Source organism: Festucalex cinctus, chromosome 8, assembly GCF_051991245.1.
Source record: "Festucalex cinctus isolate MCC-2025b chromosome 8, RoL_Fcin_1.0, whole genome shotgun sequence".
Lineage (NCBI taxonomy): Eukaryota > Metazoa > Chordata > Actinopteri > Syngnathiformes > Syngnathidae > Festucalex > Festucalex cinctus.
The window spans coordinates 20,594,700-20,605,108 of NC_135418.1; the positions used below are offsets into that span (position 1 = coordinate 20,594,700).

The following is a 10,409-nucleotide window of genomic DNA, read 5'->3' on the forward strand; positions in this document are numbered from 1 at the left end:
CACACAATCCTTTTCGATTCTCTTTACTGCGGATTACGTTTGTGGAGGCTGTGGTAAATCTGCAATGCCAAATCAGATCCAGCAGATGTCACTGTTTTTCTTTCTTTTCCCTTTACATATTGTTTCCTGACTGGGTGGTGATTAAATTCCAAACCCATGTTCATATCAACGTCAAATCTCAAATTCTTAAAATGTTATTCCGGAGCTATTTCCTTAGTGTGTCACTTCCACCATTTTGCGGGCTCCCTGTATTACATTAGGCTATTTACATACGTATTTTTCGTTTTAATTTGTTAATATTTACATGCTAGCTAACTGGAAACAAATATCATTTTCAATGCTATTTATTTATATAATTTATTACAGCGCTGTATTGTGTAGTATATTGTCAATTAAAAATAAATTATATATTAAATTATAATAATGTCGAACAACAATACGGAAGAGGGCGTGGCTTGAATGCAAAACGGCAAAAAGGTGACAAACAAGAAGTGACCAATGAGTTGCCACCCTCTTAATGTCCTCGCCTCTGATTGGCCCGTCTTTGAGGGTCTTCCACTGGTTTCCTCAATTGAACGTGCTTATGTTTCAAGGTCCTACACTAGAAAAGTTGATGCTTATTTTTCCTTGAAAAACTTCCTCGCGTGATATATTTACTGTCGTGTGTGTCATTGTGTTCGCGCATGTCAACAGCGAGTTTAAATGTTGATTTGCGGAAGCCTAAGTGAGCCTTCTAAGCACACATTTCGCTCAAACTGGCCGACAAATTGCCTTTAGTTGAGACCACAAGTGGTCAGTCACCATGACTCGGATATTATGGGATGCGATTTTCCTCATAAGCGGTAAGTGTGCAATTTTTCTATTTGGCTTATTTACTTAGTTATTATTTTATTTTATTTTTTTCTTTGAATAAAACTTGTTTAAAACATTAAATATTAATATGCTTCAATTTTACGCTCTACAATTACTTTAAAGAAATCTACTGTATTTAAGAACATTAGTTTTTTTTTTTTATGTATACTGTAATTGATTATTTGAACACCCACAGGAGAAACTGGCCTGAACATTAGCGTTCACCTGCACTATGAAATCCAATATCTCACCACTTCTGCTTTTACTAACACAGTGATCATTTGAAGATTATTAATTTAACAATATTTATTATTTGGTTGCCAAGCAGCATGGTGTTCATAGGTGCTAGATAAACAAATAGAAATACCTTTCACTAACTGAAAAATAGTACCTGCTGACTATTAAAACTGAGCTTGATTATCTGTGAAAGCAATTTTCAATGCAATTCTTTTATTAGAGCTCATTAAATTCGTATTAAAAATCCCTTTTCTAAATTTTCCTCTGGGGTAAGATTGTTGTTTCAATGTGACGGTTTAGCGGAGATGGCGTGTGAGGTCCTGGTGTATTTTTAGTGCTTCAGTCTCATCCTTTTAGTGGATGCTTGACCCTATTTGTTGTATTGATGGGCTGCAGCTATACCCTCTAAATAATGCATCATATTACCCATGTTAGTGTATGTTAATTTGTTGTGGGTGGAGATACACACATGTAATTTCGTAATATAGAGTTTTTAATATTCCTTTAGGTACTTTTAGTCTGTCTGTGGTACTCAGTGGTGAGTTTTTCGTGAACTTTCCTGCAAGGATCTTTTGTGCATCTTTAACTTTTTCATATTAGGACTGTGGCTGTGTGTTCTTTGTCCAAAGGTTCACTATTTACAATAGGAGCAGGGCAAAGCACCTCGACAACTCTCGAAAGCAACTTTGCCGTCATAGCTAAGGCTCCTGTCAACAACACCTCGCGAAGCCGTCGCGTAGCCGCCTCGACGACTGCAAGTAAGTCTGCTTACAAGGTGGAGAGCTCATTATCAATTTCTCTTTGGGCCAGCTGTTGTCATTGGTTATTAAGAAATTAAAATGAGACCAAGATAAATTCTTTCAAAAACTTTTTACATAATCAACGTGACCTAAAACTTGTACAATTCAAACTTCAACCTAGATATTTATTTATTTTAAATCTTCCAAATGCATATGGGAATTGGTTAAGAACAAAAAAAGGGGGAAAAGGTTCTGATCCAGTAAAACCAAAGTGGAACCTTTTGATAATACTGTAATGCCAAACAGCACCATTTATCAAAAAATAAAATAAAATAGAGCGCAAGACTCATTTGGGCTTTATGAATGTGAAGCGAATTGTGAACCAAATAAATAACAGTCAGTATTTGCACAAGTACAAATTTCTGCACGAAAGAAATAAATTGTCAGGAAAAGCCTACCAGAACATCTGAACTTTATTTGGTGCTAGTTAGAGTCACGTTAAATGGTGGCAGGTGTGTGCTATCACCCATTTAACATGCGTGAATGTGATTGGTTAATTCTGAACCCACAGTTATGACAGGGTGTGCACACTTATGCAACCGCATTATTTCAGTTTATTTTGTTTACCTTCTCGAGAAGGGTGTTTGTATTTCTCAATTTTTACAGGGAATAGTTCACAATTTACATTAATGGTGGGAAACGCATTGAAATGACTTATGTTGGTCTCATATTTTTAAATCACAAAAATGTGGCATTTGAACAGGGGTGCGTATACTTTTTATATCAACTGTAGTTTCACCTCTCAATGCATGAAGGAGTTTCACATTAGTAATATTAGGTGTTGTACAAAAAAGCAAAGCCTGGATAATAAAAAAAAAAAAAAAAAAAAGTAAAAATCAAAGACCTGTTCTTCAATGTTAGCAGTTAGCGATAGCGATTTTAGTTTCAACCATTGTACAAGATGGTGGAAAGAAAAAGTCAGAATGGCAACCCAATTCTGACATTCTAACGAAATCGTGTTAAATGAATAAAAATGAAAAATGAAAAAAAATCATTAAGTCTAGTTGCTCTTAATTTGTGGATTGCTGTTAAAATTTACAAGTAATATACACTTTACACTACACTTCATGGTTGTTTTTCCAACCTGTTTTTCCCTCTGTACAGGTTCAAATTTTCCATTTGGAACAAAACCGAGTCGGTCAGACACGACTGATTTCATCCCTGCTAAGCCAGCGTTAGCTTCATACGCCTCAGCTAGGAGCTCTGGCGTGACTGCTAGCGTCATCGCAACAGCATCTACTACAGCAGCGACGACCACCACAACCACCACAACCACCTCCAACATCCCTCCAGTGAAAAGTATGTTTCAAAACAGTCTTCAAAACAGATCGTGCAGTTCAGTTCCTCTCTTAAGCATATGGTGGATATAAAAAGTCTACACACCCCTGTTCAAATTCCAGATAAATGAGACCGAGATGAATATTTCAAAACTTTTTTTTTAATCAGTCTTGTTTGGTACAAAAGGAGCTTACATAATTATAATGTTTCAAAGAAATGTCTTTGTCTTAATATTTTTGACATGTTCTTGTTTTGTAACAAAAAAAAAAAGATTGTCCTAATCGTGATTGCAATTATAACCAAATTAAATGTGATTAATATTTTCTTCATAATCGAGCAGCCCTACAGATACCGGCCTTATTTCAAGGTATCGGGTACTGATGAAGCCACCCATACATAAGGCAAAAACAAACAACCAACCAACAAACAAAAAAAGTCTTCCATGCCAGCAGTTGGCGCTACAGTGCGGCCATTTGACACATCAGCGAATCATCATGGGTCAGAAAGACAGAAAGGTCTTTGTTCACAAAAATTTTATACATCATAAATACTAGTGGTATGCATGCATGTAAAGTGATATTGAACATTCCTAATTTAATGCCTTGGATTTTTTTTCCTTTTTTGGGTTGTTAGGAAACAAAAAAAAAAGGAAACAAAACAAAACAAAAAAAATACAATTCTTTCTCCTGACTGATACCTTGCTAAATCAGAAGCTGAGTCCCACTTAATGAGGTCAAATGTGATTGGTTAATTCTGAGCACAGCTACATCCCATAAGAGGGTGTGCAAACTTGTGCAACTACTCGTGAGCAGGGTTAATTTTTTATTGATGTATTTTTTTTTTTTTTTTTTTTACATATTATATGTCACATTAATGGTGGGAAAAGCTTTAAAATTATATATATTGGTCTTATTTTTAATACCATAAAATGTTGGCAATTAACAGGGGTGTGTAGACTTTTTTTTTTTTTTTTTTTTTTTTTTTTCCTGCCCACTGTAAGCAGACAATGTGTCACACACTGATAAGCTAATTGATCCTCTTAGCCTCATCGGCAATTATGGGGCATTAATATGAGCTGCTTTTTCAACACAAAAGCCGCCGCAAGATGATCCGGGTAGCACCTCGCTTGGCCCCAGAGGCCGGATGGATCCTGTCCCAGTATGCCTCTTGCTCTGTGAAAACGCGGTGCGAAGAGGAGAGGGGTGGGGAAGGCCGACGGCTCGCGGACAACAGAGGGCTTTGACGGAGCCCGACAGCAGAAGACAATGCATGTAGGCTGCGTTCCAAACTCCATTTAGCGTCGGAATGGAATGGAAGCGTGTGAGCAAAACTCAACCTAACCTTAATGCAGCATCTGTTTGGCTGTTGAACACTGGCTGACTTCAGTGTGAGTCAGCCATGTTGGAATTTGTCTGACTGTACGGCTAACTTGTAAAAAAAAAAAAAAAAAAAAAGTCAACCGTTCGCCCTTGCTGGGGCGTTCACGAAATTGGCTCTTTGTCCCATTGTTTGGGTGAAAAAGAAGCTCTCATACAGTTTTTTTTGTTGTTGTCATCTGTGACTTATCTTCACACTAATCGTTCCTCCCAGGTAGTGCGGTGGATCTAAGCAAAACCACACACAAGTATGGACAAAAGGCTTCGGTCCCTGAGTGGGTAGCGTGGGTGTCAGCTTTAGGATTGAGAACAGGGAGTACAATGCTTCAGGCCGCAGCCTCCTCAGGCTTATTGGGCTATTTTTACAGTCATGATAGTCACCCAGGTCACTGGCTGTTGCCTGTCAAGGCACAATTAGAGACACTGATTTCATTGGTATCGCTTTGTGCGCGTGTGTGTTTGTCGTTTAATCACCTGGCAGAGTTCGTGGCGGCGGCCGTTCGCTCTCATTTCGATGACTGTCCGGACTCTCATCGTCACTTCTGTTTCCATGGAACATGTCGCTTCCTGATACTGGAGGAAACACCTGCATGCATGTAAGCAGATTCAAATACAATCTTAAAAATTCCAGTTTCTTTTTTTTTGTTTTGTTATTGTTTTATTTATTTTATTTTATTTTTTATTTTTTTTGTTGACAAAAACAACAAAAGACTAAAAAAAAATAGACAACAACAAAAGAAACTGATTTTTTTTAACATAAATAAATAAATACAAACCAAAAAAATTGCACTTTCATTTTTTTTGACAAAAAAACAACAAAAACACAACAAAAAACTTAAAAAACAACAACAAAAGAAACAAAAATAATAATAATAATAATAATAATAATAATAATAATAATAATAAGTAAAAGCAACAAAAAATTGGCACTTTCAGTACTCAATATACAGCTAATATAAAATACAGCGCCTGGCAACAAAAGTGAAATTGTCCAAACTGAACACAGTCAGCCATTTTCCCTCTCCATTGTCACGTGATTCGTTAGTGCAAGGTCTCAGGTGTGAATAGAGAACAGGTGTGTTTAATTTTGTTCTCCAGCTCTCACACGCTCTTATACCGCTCACTGAACATTCAACCCTAAAAAAAAATTGGGCCATATTCCAACATGATAATGCCTCCAAACGCACCTCCAAGATGGCTGCTGCTTTGTGAAAGAAGCTGAGAGTAAAGGAAATGGGCTAGCCTAGCATGTTTCATGACCTAAACCCTATTGAACATCTCTGGGACATCCTTAAATGGATGTTGGAGGAGCGTAAGGTATTGACACTTTGATATTTTCACTTAGGGGTGTACTCACTTTTGTTGCCAGCTTTACTCTGAATTATTTTGAGGGCACAATCAATTTCCACTCCACTTTACGTTTGTATTATTCTTCAGTGTTGTCCCATTAAAATATAATTAAATATCTGAAGAAATATGAGGCGTTTACTTACTTTTGTAGTGTATTGAAGTGCACTACGAAAGGTTTTAGTAATTATGAGCAGAAAACCTTTTTTGAGTTGAATAAATTAGAAATTCTGAGATACTGTATTTATTCAAGTAAGCGAAAAGGAAGTCATTCCAATCTTTCCTTCTTTCCTTGTCGCAGATGCCATCCCGGCTTTGTTGGGATGAGGTGCGAGCACGCGGACCTGCTGGCTGTCGTGGCCACCAACCACCGTCCGCAGACCGTCGCCACCGTGCTGGTTTTGTGCGTCATCGGCTGCGTCCTCATCATTGTGGTTTGCACGCTGTTAAAGTAAGTCAAGTGTGAGCTGTGTTGTCTAACACAAACAAATAATGAACAGCACTGACTGTGCTCATTTTATCTTGCTTCTTGCTTGCAGTTGCTGGTGGAGGCAGGAATGCCGCAAAAGCAGACGCGCTCATGATCTGCACTTCATCCCGGAAAAGTCTGTTTACGCACAGAAGCACCGAGCGCCATGCTACCCTCCGGAGAGCGGTATCTCATTTCTCTTGGTTAACACTAATAATGAGCACTAATAATGACATTAACAGCATGACTAACAACTTAATTGCCATTAATTTAGCTAGAAAAGGGTATAAACCAGAGTATCTGGTTGAAATGTTTTATTTTAACACCAAACATACAGCACTTACTTACCTCAAAAATGGTTTGTTCCGCACAGTCTCTCAATTGTCCCTTCCAGCTGACGTCACTGCTTAGCTCCCGCTGCGCCTCCCGGAGGGCAAGCCTCCCATAACAAATGAATTTAGAGAGCTTGATTTTCGCTGAGCGTTTTTGTTAAAAGGTGGGAAGTACGTCAAGTGTCACAAAAAACAAAACAAAAAAAAACGTTCCGAGTAGGACACTACATTACTGCTCTCAATGAAACCAGTTGTTTGGTGATGCTAGCTACAGAAAAATCAAGTTTGTTGGAGGGAAAAGTGGAAGTAGAAGCTTAAGGTATGTTGTTTTTGGTTGAAACAGTATGTCGATCACTACTTTCGTGGTGTAAATTGTTTGTGTCCGTTTGGGTCGTCCTGTTGTATATCGAAGTCTTCGCGCTATGTTAGCTTGCTAGCTGCTAACAAAGAGACCGCGCGTTTACAACACATTCCTCAGCAGAAATCAAGCCCGAGTTTAAGTGTTAATTGTGATAATCGTGTTTAAATCGTTAACTTTTTGTTCAAAATTACTTGAATATTTATGCAAAAAAGTATGAATAATTCTTTCACTCAAGATAATATGGCACATTCATCACGTCTGCCTCGAATTTACAATCAGAGGTTAATGTTATGACCAACCAAATATGAAAAGGAGAAAAAAACTACCTGATATAAAATGATCTGAGGCTGAGCATATCCTCATACTTTTTCTGGTTGCAAAGCAGTTGTGTCGTAGTTTGGCGCTAGCCACCGTGCTCGTCTTTCACTCTAAAATTCCGCCTGGTTTAGAATCAGTGCCGGCACTATTTTTCTGTGGCTCAACTTAAAAAAAAAAAAAAAAAAAAAAAAAGATTTGATATAGTATTCATGAAACTGGATGTTTGTCTTGCAGTGGTGTGAGAAGACAACAACATGGATCCTCATCCTGGTGCTTTCGTCAACTATCAGGTCTTAATATTGCCCCCAAAGAGCTACAGGCGAAGAAGCTGTGACTGAAGCAGGACTTAAATGAAATAAGGTAGGATGTTCCCTTACATGGCTTTCCATTGACTTTCTGCAATATGGAAATTCCCTCGATCCTTGCGTGAAAATAAACGCACAACTGCTTGGAGTTGTGAGGACGAAGTGGCTGCCAAACTCTGATTACCGTTTTTTCACGAGAAGTCTTCTACGTGGACATGAATCATCCTATGTGGATTTGGAAATATGGGACCATCCATATTCATTGACTTAAACCTCCCGATTCCTATTTATGTCTTTTATTAACTTCATGCACTTTTCAGAACTTCAAGCACAGATGATGCTTTAAACTACATTTTTAGTGTCTTTCATTTTTAAAAGAGGAAACACATTTCACTTGACCGAATGGGGAATTGACGGACAGAATGGATGAAGACCAATTTCTTCGATTTGGATTAATCTGAGGGTAAAATGGTGTCATTTTATTTGTGGTTCCTGAGCTGAACTCGAATGTGTCCTTTCATCCCATTGAAAAATTTTAGAGAAAAAAAAATCCAAAACACACCATTTACACACACATTTGGGTGCGTGTCATGATATGGTACCTTTTAATTCGGTGGCACTTTTCTGCAATATTGTGGACACTTCCTAAAATGTGCACTTTATTGTTTTGGTGCACTTATTTAATTGAATTCTCAACTTGAGTGGTGTGTTTTGGACTTTTTCTCCAATTTGAATTCTTTGAAAGAGAGAGAGAGAAAAAAGTAACCACCAAAATTGGCTACAGGATTACAAAATTATGAATGTTAAACTGATACTGATGATGGAAAAAAAATAATAAATGTGGCAGCTTGTATCGTGATGAATGTTTTGGTATACAAATGCCAAACAAGAGTAAGGGGACGATACATTTCTTTCTGTTTACAGCATCTGATGTTTGCAGTGTGTTTTTGTTATGTCTCCAAATATGTGCGGCATTGACGTGTGAAAGCATGTGTATATACATGCACAAGCAACGTTGTAGATTTATCTGCATTTCCAATATAGAAGAGGGTCCAACTGATGCTTAACATTTGATTTGTCACATCCGTGGTGTCTCGATCGGTTTGTTACCTGCATTTGTTTTCAAGAATTAAATTTGCAAATGTCTGACTGGCTTTTCACTTTAAGAAAATACATGTAGTAACTTGTTTGTGAGCCATTTCTTAGGGCTGTTTTTTTTATTTTGTTTTGTTCTGAGGAGTTGTGCCATTGTTTGACCTCCTTTAGACTGCCATCTAGTTCAGAATTGTCCATTTCTGGATTTTCAACTACTGCCTGTTTTAGCGTTATTAGTTCACGATAACGTGCATGTTCTCTCATAACCGTGTCCCTTCTTTCTACGCTCATGCGCTTTCCCCCTATTTTTACAATCCAATTATTACACAATTGGATTTCTGCGGAGCCTTTTAGAGCCGTCTGGCTGAGCTTCCAAAGCAGCTTTGAATTAAGCAGCTCTTCCCCAGTGAGCGACAATACATTTACATACAAATGTCAAGAGGTGAAATTACAGGTGGAAAAAAAAAGAATGAAGAGCAAACTGCGTTGGTCATCACTTTTCAACGCTCCGCATCGACTGTTGTTGGGAGTGAACCCTAACACGTCTCCCTTGACCTCCTTAAATGTGATCTTGGACATGTGTCAATCCCGATTTCCACATAAGAGGCTCTTTTCCCTGCGATTCCTCTTTGGGTCCTGTTTGATCCTCCCAGTCCGACACTCGCGCTATCTGCCTTGGTCCAGATGGCTTCAAATAAGAGTATTTTCAAAGCTATTAGGGTTAAGGAGCTGCCTCGCTCTCACTGCTAAAGCGTAAAAGCATGTTAGCTACCAGTGTGCATGCTCGCGTCAATTAAAAAAAAAAAAAAAAAAAAAAAAGGCAATCTAAGTACAATATTTACATTGTCAAGTTTGGCTTTTGAATATTTTTGAGAAACAAGGAAAAAACAGAAAATTCAACAAACAAGGACAGTCCATTTGCATTGAATCAGATTTAGCGGCCAAATAACTTGTCTGAGAAACATAGTTACACAATGATGACAAATACAACGTTTGGACAAGTTTAACCACCTTACACTTTGTAAACACGTGTTGCAGTCAGTGTTCGGGAAAATGAAGCTTCATGAAGCGCTTTCTCATTTTTATTTATTTATTTATTTTTACTCCTCTAGATGGTGCTCTTAGTTTAAAGATAAAGGCAGTGCCATCCATAGAGTTAAAAAAAAAAAAAAAAAAAGAAATCAGAAGTCCTTCATGAATCTTCATTTGTCCAATCACGAGTTGCAGTACTAGAAAAGTGTTGTAATTGTAAGAAAGGTGATGAATGAGAAACGCCATTGAAGTCACAGGGCGGCCATATTGCTCCTCCCACCTCACGAGCAGACTACTGTATAAATTATACGGTGTATATATACAGATGAGACATATTCAGCTTGTAGACAGTTAGTATAAGGCCGGAGGCGGGGTGGGGGGGTTTGTGCCAGGGCCGTCACTATTTTTAACAAGTAAAACAATAAAATTAATAAATACAAATTAACAAATGGATGGTATGTGCTGTTTTAAAGACCCCCTTTTTCTTTTATCGCTCATTTCCTTTGACCCCTTTGATATTAGATTTTGGCAGAGGCATTTTTTGTTGAATTAGTTATAATTCTTTAATAAAAAATAAAGATGCAAGTTTCCTCCCGTTAACATCATT

At 37.8% G+C, this 10,409-nt stretch overlaps 1 protein-coding gene across 1 annotated transcript; it reads left to right on the forward strand.

Moving 5' to 3' along the window:
- The first annotated feature begins 529 nt into the window (after window positions 1-529).
- Window positions 530-8,821, forward strand: tgfa (transforming growth factor, alpha). Its single transcript, XM_077530693.1, has 7 exons — window positions 530-842; window positions 1,719-1,847; window positions 2,994-3,188; window positions 5,025-5,139; window positions 6,192-6,341; window positions 6,430-6,545; window positions 7,605-8,821. Exons 1-7 carry the CDS (start codon window positions 803-805, stop codon window positions 7,610-7,612), a joined length of 753 nt encoding a protein of 250 aa, XP_077386819.1. The 5' UTR covers window positions 530-802; the 3' UTR covers window positions 7,613-8,821.
- The last annotated feature ends 1,588 nt before the right edge of the window (window positions 8,822-10,409 follow it).

Excerpts from the sequence above, each read along its gene's own strand:
- tgfa (XM_077530693.1), top strand. The coding sequence starts at position 803 with ATGACTCGGATATTATGGGATGCGATTTTCCTCATAAGCG. Across the intron at positions 1,848-2,993 it reads AGCCGCCTCGACGACTGCAA|GTTCAAATTTTCCATTTGGA; the intron begins GTAAGTCTGCTT and ends CCCTCTGTACAG. Across the intron at positions 5,140-6,191 it reads GAGGAAACACCTGCATGCAT|ATGCCATCCCGGCTTTGTTG; the intron begins GTAAGCAGATTC and ends TCCTTGTCGCAG.